The 20,838-nt window shown below is 45.3% G+C and overlaps 1 protein-coding gene across 1 annotated transcript in view; it reads left to right on the top strand.

Moving 5' to 3' along the window:
* Window positions 1–20,838, top strand: part of LOC138284418 (cytosolic 5'-nucleotidase 1A-like) — a 98,046-nt gene that overhangs the window by 28,481 nt on the left and 48,727 nt on the right. The window contains exon 3 of the mRNA XM_069223161.1: window positions 10,798–10,965. Within this exon, the coding sequence (XP_069079262.1) occupies window positions 10,798–10,965 (168 nt within the window). The remainder of the gene's footprint in view (window positions 1–10,797; window positions 10,966–20,838) is intronic.

The raw sequence follows: 20,838 nt of genomic DNA, 5'->3' as shown, positions 1-20,838 counted from the left end.
CTGTCACACCAACTACAGGAATATGCTGGGATCCACAACATTCCTACCACCCAGTGACTCCTCACCTGTCCTGATAAAAACACTACCCCACTTGAGTGCCTACGCCTAGTGCCTGTGTCAGGAATGGATCACCCCAGGGTCAACAGCTGCCTCACGTAAGGACCAACATTGACCGTTGTGTGATCTATTCCTGTCGCGGGCACCAGGCCTAACCACACAAGTGAGGTATCATATTTATCGGGAGACTTGGGGGAACGCTGGGTGGAAGGAAATTTGTGGCTCCTCTCAGATTCCAGAACTTTCTATCACCGAAATGTGAGGAAAATGTGTTATTTTAGCCACATTTTGAGGTTTGCAAAGGATTCTGGGTAACAGAACCTGGTCAGATCCCCACAAGTCACCTCATCTTGGATTCCCCTGGGTTTCTAGTTTTCAACAATGTGCTGGTTTGGTAGGTTTCCCCAGGTGCCGGCTGAGCTAGAGGCCAAAATCCACAGGTAGGCACTGTTTTCTATGAAAAAATGTGATGTGTCCACGTTGTGTTTTGGGGCATTTCCTGTCGCGGGCGCTAGGCCTACCCACACAAGTGAGGTATCATTTTTATCGGGAGACTTGGGGAACACTGGGTGGAATGAAATATGTGGATCCTCTCAGACTCCAGAACTTTCTGTCACCGAAATGTGAGGAAAACTTGTTTTTTTTAGCCACTTTTTGATGGTTGCAAAGGATTCTGGGTAACAGAACCTGGTCAGAGCCCCAAAAGTCACCCCATCTTGGATTCCCCTGGGTCTCTAGTTTTCAAAAACACACAGGTTTGGTAGGTTTCCCTATGTGCCAGCTGAGCTAGAGGCCAAAATCTACAGGTAGGCACTTTGCAAAAAACAGCTCTGTATTTTGTCAAAAAATGGGATGTGTCCACGTTGTGTTTTGGGGCATTTCCTGTCGCGGGCGCTAGGCCTACCCACACAAGTGAGGTATCATTGTTATCGGGAGACTTGGGGGAACGCTGGGTGGAAGGAAATTTGTGGCTCCTCTCAGATTCCAGAACTTTCTGTCACCGAAATGTGAGGAAAACTTGTTTTTTTAGCTACTTTTTGAGGTTTGCAAAGGATTCTGGGTAACAGAACCTGGTCAGAGCCCCACAAGTCACCCCATCTTGGATTCCCCTGGGTCTCTAGTTTTCAAAAATGCACAGGTTTGGTAGGTTTCCCTATGTGCTGGCTGAGCTAGAGGCCAAAATCTACAGGGAGGCACTTTGCAAAAAACAGCTCTGTATTTTGTCAAAAAATGGGATGTGTCCACGTTGTGTTTTGGGGCATTTCCTGTCACGGGCGCTAGGCCTACCCACACAAGTGAGGTATCATTTTTATCGGGAGACTTGGGGGAACGCTGGGTGGAAGGAAATTGGTGGCTCCTCTCAGATTCCAGAACTTTCTGTCACCGAAATGTGAGGAAAACTTGTTTTTTTAGCCACTTTTTGTGGTTTGCAAAGGATTCTGGGTAACAGAACCTGGTCAGAGCCCCACAAGTCACCCCATCCTGGATTCCCCTGGGTCTCTAGTTTTCAAAAATGTACAGGTTTGGTAGGTTTCCCTATGTGCCGGCTGAGCTAGAGGCCAAAATCTACAGGTAGGCACTTTGCAAAAAACAGCTCTGTATTTTGTCAAAAAATGGGATGTGTCCACGTTGTGTTTTGGGGCATTTCCTGTCGCGGGCGCTAGGCCTACCCACACAAGTGAGGTATCATTTTTATCGGGAGACTTGGGGGAACGCTGCGTGGAAGGAAATTTGTGGCTCCTCTCAGATTCCAGAACTTTCTGTCACCGAAATGTGAGGAAAACTTGTTTTTTTAGCTACTTTTTGAGGTTTGCAAAGGATTCTGGGTAACAGAACCTGGTCAGAGCCCCACAAGTCACCCCATCTTGGATTCCCCTGGGTCTCTAGTTTTCAAAAATGCACAGGTTTGGTAGGTTTCCCTATGTGCTGGCTGAGCTAGAGGCCAAAATCTACAGGTAGGCACTTTGCAAAAAACAGCTCTGTATTTTGTCAAAAAATGGGATGTGTCCACGTTGTGTTTTGGGGCATTTCCTGTCACGGGCGCTAGGCCTACCCACACAAGTGAGGTATCATTTTTATCGGGAGACTTGGGGGAACGCTGGGTGGAAGGAAATTGGTGGCTCCTCTCAGATTCCAGAACTTTCTGTCACCGAAATGTGAGGAAAACTTGTTTTTTTAGCCACTTTTTGTGGTTTGCAAAGGATTCTGGGTAACAGAACCTGGTCAGAGCCCCACAAGTCACCCCATCCTGGATTCCCCTGGGTCTCTAGTTTTCAAAAATGTACAGGTTTGGTAGGTTTCCCTATGTGCCGGCTGAGCTAGAGGCCAAAATCTACAGGTAGGCACTTTGCAAAAAACAGCTCTGTATTTTGTCAAAAAATGGGATGTGTCCACGTTGTGTTTTGGGGCATTTCCTGTCGCGGGCGCTAGGCCTACCCACACAAGTGAGGTATCATTTTTATCGGGAGACTTGGGGGAACGCTGCGTGGAAGGAAATTTGTGGCTCCTCTCAGATTCCAGAACTTTCTGTCACCGAAATGTGAGGAAAACTTGTTTTTTTAGCCACTTTTTGAGGTTTGCAAAGGATTCTGGGTAACAGAACCTGGTCAGAGCCCCACAAGTCACCCCATCTTGGATTCCCCTGGGTCTCTAGTTTTCAAAAATGCACAGGTTTGGTAAGTTTCATTATGTGCCGGCTGAGCTAGAGGCCAAAATCTACAGGTAGGCACTTTGGAAAAAACAGCTGTGTTTTCTATCAAAAAATGGGATGTGTCCATGTTGTGTTTTGGGGCATTTCCTGTCGCGGGCACTAGGCCTACCCACACAAGTGAGGTATCATTTTTATCGGGAGACTTGGGGGAACATAGAATAGCAAAACAAGTGTTATTGCCCCTTATCTTTCTCTACATTTGTTCCTTCCAAATATAAGAGAGTGTGTAAAAAAGACGTCTATTTGAGAAATGCTCTGCAATTCACATGCTAGTATGGGCACCTCGGAATTCAGAGATGTGCAAATAACCACTGCTCCTCAAAACCTTATCTTGATCCCATTTTGGAAATGCAAAGGTTTTCTTGATACCTCTTTTTCGCTCTTCATATTTCAGCAAATGAATTGCTGTATACCCAGTATAGAATGAAAACCAACTGCAGGGTGCAGCTCATTTATTGGCTCTGGGTACCTAGGGTTCTTGATGAACCTACAAGCCCTTTATATCCCCGCAACCAGAAGAGTCCAGCAGACAAAATGGTATATTGCTTTAAAAAATCTGACATCGCAGGAAAAAGTTACAGAGTAAAACATAAAGAAAAATGGCTGTTGTTTTCAGCTCAATTTCAATTTTGTTTTATTTCAGCTGTTATTTTCTGTAGGAAAACCTTGTAGGATCTACACAAATGACCCCTTGCTGAATTCAGAATTTTGTCTAGTTTTCAGAAATGTTTAGCTTTCTGGGATCCAGCATTGGTTTCACACCCATTCCTGTCACTAACTGGAAGGAGGTTGAAAGCACCAAAAATAGTAAAAATGGGGTATGTCCCAGTAAAATGCCAAATTTGTGTTGGAAAATGTGGTTTTCTGATTCAAGTGTGCCCGTTCCTGAAAGGTGGGAAGATAGTGATTTCAGCACCAGAAACCCTTTGTTGATGGCATTTTCAGGGAAAAAACCACAAGCCTTCTTCGGCAGCCCTTTTTCCCCATTTTTTTGGAAAAAACTAAATTTTCACTGTATTTTGGCTATTTTCTTGGTCTCCTCCAGGGGAAACCACAAACTCTGGGTACCATTAGAATCCCTAGGATGTTGGAAAAAAGGATGCAAATTTGGCGTGGATAGCTTATGTGGACAAAAAGTTATGAAGGCCTAAGCGCGAACTACCCCAAATAGCCAAAAAAGGGCTCAGCACTGGGGGGGAAAGGGCCCAGCAGCTAAGAGGTTAAATGTCTGCACGCATGTGCCCAGACATCGGTGTAGAGCGTATTAATTAGCATCAAGTATATAATATGAGCTCTGCGTCTTAATGTTTTCATTATCTGAGAGAATAATCAGCGCGTGAGGAACAAATCAAAATAAACTTAGACCTTGGATAAATCCACACTTTACTGGAGCTAAGAGCCTAGAAAACAATTTACAGGCAGGAAAAAAATCCCCATGAAATATGGCTTTTGAAAATACTGCTTTCTGTGCAATATAGTTACGTAAAACATGTAATAAGTGCATATTGTTGACTTTACAAGCCGTGTGATAAAGTAATTTACTTTTTAACTCATAAACCAATTTAATACAGTTTTCTTTTGTCCAAAAGTGTTACTCATTCCTGGTTCCCCTTTCGCTTTCAGCTTCACAAACTTCCCCGTAAACATTATTACATATTTATTTATATATAGCGATACTTCTTATTTTAGTCTTGGCTGAGAAGACTAATGCTATGAGAAATAAGTGTTACAGTTTTAAAGCGGCAACAGCAGATTTCTAGGGTTTACACTTGAAAGTATCTGGGGTGGACCAGTTGGACCATGCCAACCTATTTCTTCAGAATGAATGGGGGCAAATTTGATCAGATGTAGCAGGAGGTGTGCTTCAGTAAATGTGCCCTAAGAACATTTACTGAAGCACACCTGCATGGTCCCAGGTATATTATTACAAGTTGTCATAAATCTGTGCTCTGATGGATACATCTACCTGCTGATTCCTCACCTTTAGAACAATCCCAGATGTCAGACTGGATCCAGAAAACTTCAAAGATCTCAAATCACCAGCAGAGGATGCTGGACTTGGTTGATGTCGAAAGTGATGTCAGGCGATGTCACAGAGGCTTTAAAGCATCATCCCTAGCGCAACAACATTAGTTCCCTTTTTTCCGCACCTTCAACACACTGCGGAGCTTCACTCTCGCTGAGGAGCTTTTCCTCATAGAATTTGTTTTACAAGCAGTTCCATGTCTAGCAGTTCCATGTCTCCTCTCAAGAAATCAGGGTTCAAACCTTGTAGTGATTGTGGGTGAGAGATGTCCCTTATGGACATTCATTTAGTCTGCCTTCAGTGCCCGGGGTGACATCATGACTCTTGGGCCTGCTCTTCCTGCCTTAGTGTGCATCCAAAGTCCATCAAAGAAGGGAACGCCAAGCTCTTCATGGCCAAGGCCAGAGAGATATATCAATGCCACAAACGTTCAAGGCACCACTCTGGCTCACCTTCCTCTGCCTCATCTATGAATTTTACAGGACCTTCATCATAGGAAACCAGAGTTAGTTGACTTGACACATGTGGATCCTGCTTCACACAGCTCTGATCCTCTGCTGGACCCTGCTCTGGATAGCCTTTGCCTCACCAGGGCTCCTCGGTGCCGGCACCCCCTCAGCACAACACTCCAGTGTCATCGGCGACCCTTCCCTAGTTCCCAACTCTAGGGTCGAAACAGGACACTGTTCCTTAACGCCATGTATTCAATCTTTGCAAAGGCTTCAACATCGTTTGGCACCACTTCAGATCCAGTGGATCCTCATGTTTCTACCTTTCTATTCAACACCATTCCACACCAGATCCAGTACCTTCAACACATTGTTATGAGCCCATAATCAATACTCTGGTCAGACAGGTAAAGACTGGTGCAGTACATGGCAGATACAGGCAACTCAACCAATGCCCCGGATGGCAACGCCCCCACCTCCGTCGCTGGCTCCAGATATGGTGCCAACACTGCCGCAGCCTGACACCAACCGCTGGATAAGATCTGGCAGAAAGACCCAGTGTCTTTTGGAAGAGTAATCGTACATGGCTTGACTCCCTGATATCTTTGGAACAGACTCTGAGCTAATTGAGCTTATTTGTTATGGAGACCCCAATCAAGATCTTGAGAAATTTCAAGAGCTGCTTCTGCTAATGGCTTAGATACTTCTCCAGAGCTAGGTATAGACTTCCCTGTTGGACCACCAACGCCTGGGGGAGTGTCTCTTCACAAAGTGATATTAAAGGCTTCAGAAGTCTTGGATCCCCAGTCGCCCACAAGAGAGGCTAAGACCAACATCCTAACAGATGTACTCCTACCGTCCTCCACAACTTCAGAACCGCTTATCCCAATTAATGATGCCCTCTTGGACCCTATTGAACCCTATTATGGCAGCTTTATTCACCCCAGTGGTCAACTGCCTCGTAGGTCGCATTACCGACCAACCCCTGGTGATCAGCATTCTGCTCAGCCCATCCATTGCTGTAGTCTCATTATCCAGGCCTCTTGCTCTTGAGCGTAATCTGGAGGTCACCCTTCCGACAACCCCATCTGACAGGGAATCCAAGTTCCTCAAGGCTTGGGGTACGAAGAGTTTTTCTGCGGGCTGTGTGGCTCTAAGTCCCTTTATGGCCCATCGTGGGTGCCTGTTAGGCATTGCAGCGGTGGTCTAATGAGAAGATGCCCAATGATGAAGCATGTTATCCAGTTGGGTGGGTGAGGGCTCTCGCTCCTGATTTTCAAATCTCTTTTCGAACTGTCCTTTCTTAAGGGATAACTTAATATGTACTTATCTCTATAATATTTAGGAACTACATACCCCTTTTTCTCTGACCCCAAATTATTCTCCCACATATGCCAGTGGATATGAAAATGCCTCCTGTCATAGCATAAAATCAGGCCTTAGCACAAGGCATGGGCACTTACATTACTATCTGGAGACATGCTTGACTTCATACCTCAAATTCCTTTTCTGATGTCCAAGCCAATCTAATGGACCTGCCATTTGATGGGGTGTGTCTTTACAGCGGCAAAGCTGACTGAGCCCTGGAGCGATTTAGGACATGCAAGGCCACCGCGCAATCACTAGGACTGCAGCTGCTGCCTCTGACCAGGGACCACTGGCCATTTCATGGCTTTGGAAGAGGATCTTTCTTTCGTTCGCAATAATACCAACCTGCACTTCAGCAACAGCCTAATCCTCTCTTCAGGCAACACGAAAAAACCGAGCAGAGGAAAAGGCAGCGGATACACTGTGCAACCCTCCTCCTCTTCCTCCTTCTCCTCCGCCACACCCACAGGAAAGCAGGTCTAGTTGCTTCCACAACCCCACTTGGAGCCTGTGGGAGGATGAGTGTCTCATTTTCTTCCTGCTTGGACCAGTGGGTTCTTCAGATCATATAAATGGGCTGCACCCATTCCTTCCTTCAGGCTCTGCTCCCTTTTCATCTCCACCCTCCGCTCTCCTCTCCACCTTCAGATAATTTAGTCATTCTTCAGCAGAAGGTGGCAGCACTCCTCAGTGGAGCGGTGGAGGTAGTGCCAGAACAGGAAAGGGTCCAGGGATGTTACATGAGTTACTTGCTAGTGCCTAAGAAGGACGATAGTCTACATCCGATCCTAGACCCCAGGGGCCGAAACTCCTTCCTCAGAAAGGAGATGTTCAAGATGTTGACTCTAGCTCAAATTATACTGCAGTTGGAGCTTGGAGGTTTGATGGGTTCATTCGACCTGCAGGATGCGTACCTCCACATCCCTGTCCTGTGATCGCACAGGATGCACTTGCGATTTGTGGTGGGTTCTACACGCTATCAGTTTGCAGTACTGCCCTGTGGTTTAACATTGGCACCTCAAATCTTCACAAAGGACATGGCAGTATTTGCGGCCCATCTCAGATTGTCAAGCATTCCCATTTCTTTGTACCAGGATAATTGGCTTATGAAAGCTAGCTCGCCTGAGGTGGCGTTACACCATCTACTGTCGACAACATCCCTGCTGTTCAACCTGAGCTTTTCTATCAACAAGCCCAAGTGTCACCTGTGGCCCTCACACTGACTCAGTTCATAGGGTCCGTGCTGGACACAACCCTTGTCAATGATTTTCCTCCGTTGCAAAGAATCAGACATCTAGAAAGTGATTTATCTTTTAAGCAAGCTGCAAGAGTTCCAGTCCTGTGAGTCCTACAATTCCTAGGTCCGCTGGCTTCTGCATTCTCCTAGTCATGCACACATGTTGGCACATGGGGGCCCTGCAGTGATGCCTTCAGAGGCAGTGGCTTTATTGCAGGTAAGCTATCAAGCTCCATCATAATCTCCCCCAGCGCTGCAGTGGAAGTGGTTTGGTGGGGGAACAAGGTGTACCTGACTTTTAGGATCACATTCAATCCCCTCCAACAGTGACTACTGTAGTGTCTGATGCCTCCGCCTTCTGTTTGTGGGGGTTCATGTGGGGGACCTGGAGATCAGGGGCTTCTGGTCTCCAGAGAAATGGGTTCTTCACAGGAACCTGCTGGAACTGCAGGCAAAAGGCCTTCCTTCCCTCCATTGTCAGTCGGTCTGTCCAGATCTTGACGGACAATACAACTGTGATGTGATACATGAACAAGAAATGTAGAGTAATGTCTCATCTCCTTTGTCTGGAAGTGTTGAGACTGTGGTCTTGGGCGCACTGCCATGGGATCTGGATCACCGCCAATCACCTAGCGGGGTTTCTGAATGTCAGAGCTTACAGCCTGAGTTGGTGTCACCTTGCCGATCACAAGTGGAGTCTTCTGCCAGGAGTAGTCCAGAACATCTTTGCTGAGTGGTGCACTCATCAGGTGGAATTTTTTACCTTCTTGAAAAATGCTAAGGGCCAGGAGTTCTGCGTGCTCCAGTATATATTGAGGGGAGCCTTGGGGATGCATTTCAGTCGAGGTGGAACCTTCAGCTGCATTACATGTTTTTCCCCCATACCCTTGATTCCTCGAGTTTTCAGGAAAATTTGCCCCAACCTGGTCCAAGCCTTTCTCGTTGTCCTGGACTGGCTGAGAAGAGTGTGGTATGCGGCTCTTATGCACTTCTCCACATGTCCCCGCTTTGCCTCCTGCTCAGACAGGACCTTCTCTCCCAGTAGAAGGGACTGGTTCACCCCAATCTCCGAGACCTCCACGTACATGCTTAGAGATTGAGCGGGGACAACTGAGCTCCTTTCAGCTGCTATGAGGTAGTTAATGTAGTCAGGCAAGTCGCCCATCCACTAGGTCTACTTACTGTGGAAGATCGAGCAGCTTTGGTGTGTGGTACGCAGACAATTGTGTATACCTTTTACGGCCACCTTGTTGCTGAATTTGAAATGTACTCTTTCCCTTGCTCAGAGGGGTTGCGCTTCTGACACTGTTGAGAGGTGTTTGTCTGCTTTGTTTGCATATCTCTGTCTACCAGAGCAGCCATCCTTTTTAAGTCCTCTATTGTTATGAGATTTCTCAAGGGTCTGACGTATATGTTTCCTCCCACTCTCTTTGTGGTTCCCAAGTGGAATTTGAACTTAGTTCTCACCTTTTTGATGGAGACTTTGTTTGAGCCCCTTCACAATTGTACCATATGAATGTTAACTCTCAAAACTGTGTTTTTGGTTGGTATCAGGGTTAGTGAGCTGCAAGTCCTTAGCTGTCATCCACCATTCACTTATTTGGATAAGATGGTGTTGCAACACAGGGCTGCTTCCTTCCCAAGGTGGTGACTCCTTTGCATTTTGGTCAATTCATCACCCTCCCAACCTTCTAATTCCCCCCGACCCCTTCCTTTTGAAAGAGGAGGAATGGTTGCATATGTTGAAACCTAGGCAAGTGGTTAATTATTCTCTGGACCGCACCAAGGAATCCCATTTGGATGACCAACTCTTTTTTTGGGCACTGTGGTGCCAAAAAAGGCAGGCTTGTGCAAAAGAGGACTCCAATATGTTGGATCATCCTCTGCATGAAGATCAATTATGCCTTAGCCAAGAAAGATCCTCATGAAGTAGTCAGAACACATTTAACAAAGGTTAAGTCAACCATTTCTGCATTTGCCAGAGGAGTCTAGACTGCAGAATTTGGAAGGCTGCACTATCGGCTTCTGTGCACATTTTTGTAAAACACTACTGCTTGGATTTGAAGGCACGCAAGGACGGACAATCTGCCATGAACGTTCTGCAGGATTTCCTCTTGCAACAACCATCCACCAACCCTCCTCCTGGAATTGCTGTAAAATCTGTTTTATAGGAAGGAATCTGAAGTTAGAAGAATCCATCAGAAGAAGAAATTACATACCTGCAGTAACTATCTTTCTTAAGGATAATTCTTCATGCAGATTCCTCACTGATCCGCCTATGTCTGCATTTGATGGATGAGCTATAGGGAAAGCTAATAGGATTCCAAATTACGTTTTTTGGTACGGCAAACCAACATCAATGTCAATCTACCCTCTCACCTTGAAGGCTGGGAAAAAATGGGCTGAAACTGACCTTGCTGCGCCGGGGTGGGAGATTTATCGGCTTGTGAGACGTCTGCCGTCACTTCCACCATCGACTGACTGCAGCATCCTCTACCAGCAGTTTGAGAGCTTTGAAGTTTTACAGATCCAGTCTGATGCCTGAGATTGTTCTACAGATGAGGAATCTGCAGGTAGATGGAGTATCCACCAGAAAGATCGTTACCGCAGGTAAGTACATTTTCTGACTTGTACACCCACTGATTTCTAGAAGGAGCAAGCGTCTGTGTTTGTTGTCTGCAGGTCTGCGGATCTGATGCAGATTCTTCAGGGAGCAGCAAAACCCTGGGCCTGTTTCTACATCATGACCTAAAAATCAAACTTACATTTTCAGAATTACAAGATTTAATAAATGTAGAAAGAACATATTGTGTGTACTTTTTACAGCATGTCGGGGTGAAGCAGTTGCACAGGACAATTCCCAACTGTTTAATATTGACTAGTCTGCTGTTCTGCCATTGTTATACTCTGCATGGTCATGACTTCTTTCCCACTCTTTCTCTCTGCCCAGAAAGACCCAGAGTATGCATTGGTGATCGCTGTGACAACCCGTTCTGTCTTTGACCTGGAGAAGGAGCACCAGATTTTTCTGACCAAGGGGAAAGAGGAATACCTTCGACAACAAAAAGCCAAGAAGGACGAGCCCCTGCAGCCAGGCACGGCTTTTGAGTTCATCAAGGTGTGGTGTGGAGCCTTTCTAAAGGGAGGGTAATGGGAAGAGTCTCCAGGGATGTGTTCAACGCTAGCGCACCAAGTCTCATCACTTCACTCCAAAATATAGCATCAGAATTTATTCCAAAATAATCTCGATCCTGCTTTTGAATACAAACAATCAGGATTGGCTAATAGGTGAGATGGGCAAAAACAAGAAAATTAGGAAAACAGTCATGCAAAACTAATGCCTGAAAGGAAGTGCGCAGGGAGGGAATTTTATTTTCACAATTTGATTAAGAGTATCCCTGACATCCAGAGGGGCAGGAGTGTACAGCACAATACCCACAATCATCCAGAACATCAACACTGAATACAGCAATACAAAATGTGGCCTAACAGCCAGAAGGGTCTACTTTGGAACTGGGGAACCAGTTTTGAGCCCCAGCTGCAGGTCAACATCCTGTGATTCTGGGCAAATCACTTCAGGCCTGATGTAGATCTTGGTGGTTGCACCGGCAAGCAGTGTGGGGCACGGACCTGAGAAGACTGTCAAGTCGATGGTCTTCCACCTACTGTATTTAGAGGTTACAGCTCTGAAAGCGGATTGACTGGTGACGGATTGCTGACTGAGGGAGACGGCGGAGGGACCCAAAGGGCTTCCTTCAATGGCAGGGGCTATGAAAGAGAGGTGAGTTACATACACACACTGCCTCGTAGTCATAGGTGTACCCCAGCACTTCACAGTACACAACACATCACATTCGCTCAATAACCCATTGCCATTCCAACACAACACAACCTGCACATGCCGAAAACACACATTGACATACATCCATGACGCAACATACACACACCATTGAGACTGCACCCCCACATGACACAACCATAACAACCAACATAACTACACACTCAGCTATACAAATACACAAACATGTGCAACTACACATATCACAACAATGTCCGCCACGCAACAATCACACTCACCTAAATGTGTCACATAACATACACAACATAAGTCTCACATGCAAGTGACATGCATACACAGCCACATCACCTTCTCCAACTCCCTGCCCCTCACTCAGCCAAACGAATCGCATATACACATACATGTACTGACTCACACACAACTTGCAACACAACATGACAGGTACAGGTTCCCTGGCAATGTGCACACATGGGCATACTTTACAGGTGTGAATGTACTGTCATTGTGGTGCCAGCATTCATTTGCCAATGAATACTGCCATCATAATGACCCTTTTGTATATGTGCGAAATCCTTTGTGTACCAATGTGTCCCCGTCCCTGTCTGACCCACTTGTGTCCCCGACATATGCATGTCACAGTGATTTAAAAAAATTACTGTAACCTGTATATGTCTGCTGTGGTCTGGTCTCCCGTTCAGTGCCCACACAACATACCCAGGCAATGCGGGTTCCCTGCCTTCGAGTCTGGTGACAAGGGGGATGGGGATGGGGGGGGGGGGGCTCTTGTTTTCTCCATGGGTCAGTGGAAGCAGTGATGGCAGATGTTGTCCAGTCAGTGATGGGGGGTGGAATGGGGAAGAAAGTTGAGTTTTCACCTCTTTTCGCCCCATTCTGCTGCCTCAGAAACAAGGTCGGACTGCCACTGTTTTCTTGGCAGTACGGCACATCCAAACCTGCACAGCGGAAAGGGTGTCTGAGTTCCCTCAAGCATCCCCTTTTCCCTCTCTCTCCATCGACCCGGGAGGTATTTCTTGGCAGAGGCGGCAGTCCGAATGCGGACTTTTGTCTATGGAACCGCGAACATCTAAATCCAGCAGGTGGACTGTTACAGTGGCAGATGGGCTTCCACTCGAAAAGCCGGTGGCGGGACCGCTACCACCAAGATCTAAATCAGATCCTTAATCTTCTTGTGCATATCAAAAAATGAATGTGACCTTTTGTAATGTAACCTGATGCTCGTGTAAAGTACTCCAATGCCCTTGGGCTGAGTTTGTGCTATATAAAACATAACTCTGCAAAAAGAGGCATCTGGGAAGAATAACACGCAGTGTAAAATAACATTGAAAATGGTAAAAGGACATAGCTAAAATAGAAGAGGAGGGTATGGGTATTTAGCTGGTGTGAGAAGGATTGTCGATATTAAATAAGTGACTTTTTAATTCATTTTTAAAACTTGTCAATGAAGACATTACGTATACTTCCCTGATATATGTGGACTAGGGGTAGACAGTGTCAGAACAAAACCCAAGTGGATATTTTAGTCTTAGCATCTTGGTACTGATCTGTAGGGCCTCCAGGTAACTGTTTCAAAACTAATAGTGGTGGTAGCTTGGCGGGAACTTGTTTGAGTGCCTGGCCCACTGCTGCCTTCCTCCTTGTTGGGTTAACCACTTACTCTTAAACCGAGGATTTTACTGTGTCTTTAATTACAAAAAGCTCACACCAAGATATGCTTTTCGTTCACTGATGCTTTCTTTATTCATCTAAATTCTATGCCTGCCGTTGCCTATCTGTTAACCCAGTTACTTCTTTGTGCATGTACCTACCACCAAACACATGGTCACACTGTTATCCAGATACACAACCACATGCACTCTGGAGTCAGCAGTCGCATGTAGTTGGTTACACAAATAATAATATAAATGCATACAAAATATTTATACACCAAGGCACATCACTTACCCAACTCAAACATCTATCACAGTAGTCATTTTTATCCTAGTTCTCCATGGTGCTATTAAAGCACCTGCTGGCATAAGATAAAAAATAACATTAATTGCTTCATAGGAATTCAAACTTTTGATATGGATGCCTTTGACCATGCACACATCTTGCACGGCTGTATGGTAATCATGGCCCAAAGGTACCAGGGTGAAGCAGAGTCCAGAAGAACTACTCAGGACTATTATAATCAAGTGGTGGGGGTAGTGGGTAGTGGGATAGTGAAATAACCTCATAGCTCGTAGTGTAGATTCACATGTTAGGGGCACTCCTGCCATCTAGTGCTAGGCATAGATGTTGCTAGTTATGTTTCTTTGGCAAAATGTTTTATTCTCCGGGAAAAATTGTTGCTCCTCACAGGAGCCCATAATGCACCATAACAAAGACTCTATTTCAGATTATTAGTAATAGTGGGTGGTATTGACCACATAGCATCTTTACTTATGTCTGCTCATGGTATATTGCCTAAGAAAGCCATTGTAGCTCCCTTTTGTCTTGTGATCTGGGCACAAGATGTAGAGTTCATTTTGCTTTGGCATAACAGACCTGAATGCATTTGACTGTCCATTTAGCGAGACCCTACTTTGGAATTGGTTTCCCAAGTGTGGTTGTGCAAATGCAAGAAATTGTGATTTGTTTTATGAATGGACTTAATACGATTCATGTAGTACATCAGAACTCTCTTTATGTCTAATGTGTCATGCCCTTTTAGCCACTGGCTCAAGGTATGGAAAGAAAATGGGTAGTTCAATGGTCTGATTAACATGGAATGGAGGGACCACTTTTGGCAGTAAGCAAGGATTTGTCCTGGGGACAACGCATCTTTGAGAACCTGGATGAAAGGCTCTTATACTGTTAAGGCCTGCAGCTTGTTAACCCTTTGCAGGGAATTGATTGCTACTAAGAATGCTACCTTACAATAGATATATTGCATTTTAGAAGATTCCAGTGGCTCAAAAGGAGGGCTTGTAATTCTATAGAGTACATCATAGAGCTCCAATGTAGGATCTGATGATGTTCTTGAAGAAGTGACTGCTTTAAAGCCCTCAATGAACGCTTTGATGACAGAAGTTTTGAATAAAGATGTCTGTTTTTCATGTAAGCCACTATTGCTGCTAAAATGTAGTCTAATAAAGGTGTAAGCCAAACCCTGCCTTCTGAATGTGCAGCAAATAACAAAACGCCTTGCGCCAATGCTCTTATAGGCTCTGTTAGTTTGCTTGTGCAGTAATGAACAAAGCGGTTAGACTTTGCTGCATGACAAACTTGCCTGGCAGGGTTGTATGCCTCCTGTAGGATTACCATTCATTCCTCTGCTCCTCTGGAAGTTTGAGATACCTAAACTCTAGAACGAACCTCCAGTACAAAATTACTATTTTCATTTCCTTGAGATTTGGGTGCCTCAGTAGCCCCTGATGCTGAGTAAGAAGATCTCCTCTGATGGACAGTTTCTCATTTGGGTGGGCAGATATTTCCAGAAGCACTGACTATCAGGGCTGTTATGCCCATTTTGCGACAAAAGTATTGTTGAAGTACTTGGGAATGTATCTCCTACTCATGTACCTGTTGATGCGTCTTCCCATTTGCCCCTCATGGTTGGCATGGGAGCGCTGGTGAGTTCCTGTATAGCCTTATAAATCCATGTGATCAAGTGAAGGCCCTCCCCCATGTTAAGCAGAGTTTGTATGACAGGATGGGTTTTGGATTCTAAGTCTTAAGTGGACCAGAGGACTGGACATCTATTGCAAATTGTCGCGGAGCAATGTCGTAGTCACATAGAAGGTGGTCAAAGGTGAGGAGGTGTCTGATAGAAAAGATGTCACCAATCATGGTCAGTGATGGTTCCGGCCAACTCTGCAATTTTGGGGCAGAGTAAGCTCTGGGGAAGCTTGGGAGGCCCAGCAATGGAAACACTGGGGCTTATGGGGGTGGGGGGGGGGGGTGAGGAGGTGTACTTGGGCAATACATCTGCAAGCTACTAGCACCCACAAGGATCAAGGGGATGGGGGCATGATTTTGGGAAGCAGAAAACCTCTCATCGTGGTTGGTGTTAAAGGATCTGGTCCATGGCATGGTACCCCCAGGTCAGGCCCCACTAACTAGCGTGCCACCCATTGCAGCTGCCCCGCCAGCCAGCGTGCCACCCATTACAACTGCCCCACCAGGAAAGACGGGGTTCCTAGACCTCCTCTGCTGGGTGGCAACTGCAGGTGTTTCAGGGCTATTCGGTGGTGCTTGTTTCCCCAGATGAGGTCTCTAATAGTATGCCCAGGTCATGGAAAAAAGCCCCATAAACTTTGAAGAGGTTCACAAAATAGTTGCGCATAGAGTGTGGCACCGGAGTATGAGGTGATTTCCAGAATGGGACTCACACGGATTTCCTCATGGATCAACCAAGCAAGGTGGCGGCTGGAATTATCACATTCTGTCTGTCTTTTGGCCACATGGGCACCAAGATTGAAGCACCGCAGGTGCTCCAGGAGGGCCATGTGGCGTGTTTTGGCCTCAGCTAGCTCAGAGCTTTTAGCAGTGTCACTTTCAGTGGCTCTCTCTAGCTGTGGCAGGAGTTGTTCCATCTCCTCTTTCTCTCTATCTAGTCCCCTACCTACCCACACTATCTGTTGTAGGCATATCCTCCTCGTGATCACTTTGAAGGCGTCCCACTCGATTTTCCTGGTAGAGGCTGAGTTATGGTTTTCAATGAAGTATTGCCACATGTGGGACTCCTGTGTTTCACAGAAGCCTGGATCTTCCAGGCAGTCCTGGAGTGTTGACATTTATGCGTCAAGGGATGTGGGCTGTTCTAGTGTAAGGCCACTATAAGTGCGTAATGGTCTTAAATGATGTGACCAAGGTAGTCAGCATTAAATACTGAGTCTAGTAGGGTAAGAGAGCATGGTATGCAATCCAAGCCTACGTACAGGTTATGAGGTGCAGAGTAAAAGAAGGAGATTTGGGATGTCGGGTGCACGGCCCTCCATTTATCCGCGCGTGCCTATTGACAAACCCATCTCATGAAACGATCTGATTGTGTGTTGGGGACAATCCCCGAAGTGGTGGGTTGGAGCAATCTAGGTAAAGGTCAAGTACACAATTATAGTCTTTGCCCAGCACCCACGGTATTTGAATCTGGTAGGCCAGCACTCCTGTGAGCGTGGTCCAGAAGGCTTCCTGGTTGGCGTTTCGGGCATAGTACTCCCTGTAAAAATGCACAAAATCCATCAAGCCTGTCCTCAATCAGCATGTATCGCCCCTCCCTGGCTATTATTGTGTAAAGCACCTGGAAAGGAACCCCAGGCCGGATCCAGATCATTGTCCCCGCGCGTATGCCGAATAGGTTCTGGCACACACCAAACCCCTCCATCGTTTTTGTAAGCATTGCAGCTCCCCAGCTGTGGTGTGTGTTTCTTGGTGGAATATTATATGTGCATGTTGTCGCTTTATATAGGAGTATACAGAGTAGCATTTCCTCGCTGTGTGCATACCACGGATGTTCAGGGTGAGGAATATGATGTTACTGGGTGGAGCCATGGTGGGTATGGTAATGGAAACTTGTCCAAGGAAGAGTATAACTTCTGGGAAACTCCTGCGAGTGCCATAGTCTTATCTGTCTACTTGTGGGTGACGGAGGTTGCTGAATCATGCAAGGTCAAATCACGGAAGGGTGTCAACAAGTAAAAACAACAGCTCAGAGGGCCTACCGCAAACGGCAATGTGCCTACAACTGATTCCAGTTATCAATCTTTTAGTAATGTGGGATAGTAGTCCAATAGTTAGTGGCAAAGTCCAAGAGTGATATCACTTTGTTTGTCCACATCTGTGTCGTACTGGCCCGGCTGTAAAAGAACGAGGGCTGGGGTGACAGTGTCTCCACACAAGTGGTTCATGAGCCTTACAGGATTTTAACGCGGAACTGGCAGATGATAAAAAACAAGTTTTGAACTTTGATTTCAGCCGCGACACTACCAGTGGAGTAGGGAAAGTGAGGGATGACTCGACTGGATGAGCTAGTTGCTATTTTACGAGACTGTGCTAGGTGGAGAGACTCAAAGGTGATGAGAGTGATGGAGACTCAGCTGAGACCCACCTGATTGTCAGTGGCTGCTGCAGCTATTGCTTTAAAGTGCCCGCCTCACTTGATGATTGCCACAGTCCTGATAGTGACAAGACACAGTGAAGCTGGTGATGCCCAAGAGTGATGGCCGTTTGAGAGCTCGGACCTGTGCAGGGGTGACCTGGGATCGAGCCGTGCATAGTGAATGCTTTTGGCATACACCCTTAGCAACAGCTGATGGGAGTGGTCTACATGCGTGGCAGAGCTCAAACAAAACAAAAGACACCCGTTTCAACCTCATTGAAACACTCAATGTGGTACAGCCTACCACACAACCAAGACACCCCAAAGGCCACATCTTCGACCTTTTTTCACAACATTACCAACAATTAAATGAACACTATCCATACAACTGGGCTGGACTTATCAATTTGCCATCACTATCTCCATACTTAGCGTCTTACCAACAAACCAAGGTACGCACATAGGGGAAGACCAAACCTTCAAATACTTTTCCACAGACACATTAAGGAGTGAAAACATCTCTCACCCTATCAGCTCCATGTTTGATACCAACACCCATCAAAGTATCTTAAACTCTTTTTTTTAAAACTGTGTGAACATCTACACCCTAATTAAAACATGCAGGTACATGTCAAAGTCTTCAGGACCCTGGTACTTTAAAGAACTTGCTGACCAAAAACAACCCATCCACAGCTAGGAAAGAAAATGGAAGAAAAACTGAACTCTCAATGACCTCATGATGCTGAAGTCCATTTGTGCAGCACTCAGACAGTTCACCACATTAATTGAAGCAAAGTACTATACCAACACCAGCAATGAAGTCACCAGCTGAAGCAGAACACCTTTCAAGTGAATCATTCACGGTATTAATTAAAAGTGCAGTGACATCAACCTCTTATTCAGTGAAAAAAGACTATCAGACAGCACATCACCAACACCAAGCCTCCTTAATTTCTTATGCCCACATCTTTCCAAAGAGTCCCACAATGGTCAGCCCTTTAAGTCCTATCTCTTGCACCAACATACTCAACTCCTTAAAAGCCACTTATGAAGTTGATGTCTTACCCTCTTCCTTCATTAGGGCTATTTTTGTGGACGCTTTCTCAGTTATTATTGCTAATGCCTCCCTCATTTGGCACATTTTCCTAGAAGCTTGCAATACCTACACTACACGCTGATGATTTTGTCAACTACAGGTCCATTACTCACCTACCATTCATCAGCAAGATAATTGAAAAAACGTAGGGCTGGATGTATTAACATTAGTGTTTGCGATTACCAAATAGCATAATTTTGTGATTTGCTATTTAGTAATTGCAAACACTAACGTACTGAAGTGTGTTTTACACTTTTTGCGATTCCTAGTGAGTCCCAAATAGACCTACCTCATGACTATTAATGAGGAAGGTCACAGTTTGCGACCCTTTTGTGAATTGCAAACATTACAGGGATGGTGGTCTGCTGGGGTCAGCAGACTCCCATGTCTAATCTTTTACATAAAGCAATCGTTTTTTTTTAGTTTTTTTAAATGCAGTCAATTTTCCTTAAAGGAAAAAGGGATGTATTTGGGAAAAAAATAAGTTTTCTTTTCTTTTTTAAGAGCAGTCAGTAGACCATGTAAGCAGTGTCTTCTCTTAAAAAAATATTTTGAAACCATGCTCAGATGGCTTCCTATGTGCGAATGGGTCACCACCAACTTCAGGTTGGTGGCAAAATGCAATACCAATGCAAATCGGTATTTGGAAGAGATGCCCTAAACATGTCCCTTCTAAATACTGGTTCGCAATCCTATATTGCAATTTGGGAACAGGTTGCCGAATCACAATTTGGGATTGGTACATATGAAAATATCTTTTTGCATCTGCAAACATCCTGGTTCTGTGAATCGGACAGTTTGCAAATGCAAAAAGCTTCATACAAATGGCCCCATGATCTGTTGAACGCCACATCAATCCATCTCATTCATGACTTCCAGTCTGGCTTCAGATCATACTGCAGCACAGACACCACTACCACTACCCTACACTTCGTAGATGATGCCCTCTTGACCACAGATGAAGATGACCATTGCCTCATGATATTGCTGGACCTCTCAGTTGTCTTTGATACAGTCGACCAGCCCACCCTCATACCTTTCCTAACGTTTCAAAATGGATTTGAATGTCTTTTTCTGCTCTGGGTGCTGCAGAAAATTCTGGTGATTCCCCTGTTCTTGGTGTACTCGGTGGTGGTCCAGGCAGCTATTTTGAGTCAACTGAACTATTGCAGTGCTCTTTTTCTTGACTCTACAAGCTCATTCAAAATGTGGCAGCCAAGCTGGCTCTGGACTTGGCGCACTATGCCTCTGCATCATTCGTACTGGATTCTTTACACACCTTGCAGTTTGTTAAAAGTATTAGTTTTAAATCTTTGTGCTCTGTACACAAAGCTTTCCATGATATGGGGACAAGGTATCACAAGAAGAAATGTATCCATTACTCCGAAGTTGAAATTTGAGATCCTCTGAAGCGTTGGTACTGGTGGTTCCTAGGTTTGAGTGGCAATGCTTTGGAGGTTGCTTTTTTTCTGTCAAAGCTGCCTAGCTGCGGAATTCACTTCCAGTCACTTTGTGTAAAACCCTGGATCTTTTATGCTTTCGTAAGGCACTAAAACCTGGCTTTATTTGCAGTAGTTTCTAGTTCATTGTGTTTTCTTTTTTAAATCTAGGTCTATTATACCTTCACCACTAGGACACCTGTACAGATATTAGAGCACTCTAAAATCTCATAACATATGATAACCATAACATAATCAAAAGATAACAATAACGTAACATAACATACACATAACCATAACAATAAAATACCATGACATAACCATACCATAACCATAACATAATATAAACATAACATAATTAGTTTACTAGTTCTCCTTCTACCTTTCCAACTCACACCAGTTTTTTCACATGAGCACCTCCAGGTCCCTGTCACCTCCGGTGTCCCCCAGGGTTCCACAGTCTCCTGTCATCTACAAACTCTAGATGTAGACACTTGGTGCTCTCCTCACAAATAAGAAGCATCAAGATTCACTAATAGGCCGTTGATACACTTTCTACTTGAAAGTTTCTTTTGCTT

The sequence above is a fragment of the Pleurodeles waltl genome, chromosome 3_1 (assembly GCF_031143425.1).
Source record: "Pleurodeles waltl isolate 20211129_DDA chromosome 3_1, aPleWal1.hap1.20221129, whole genome shotgun sequence".
NCBI lineage: Eukaryota > Metazoa > Chordata > Amphibia > Caudata > Salamandridae > Pleurodeles > Pleurodeles waltl.
Note: the sequence above shows the minus strand (reverse complement) of the source record. Positions and strands in the feature narration are given on the sequence as shown.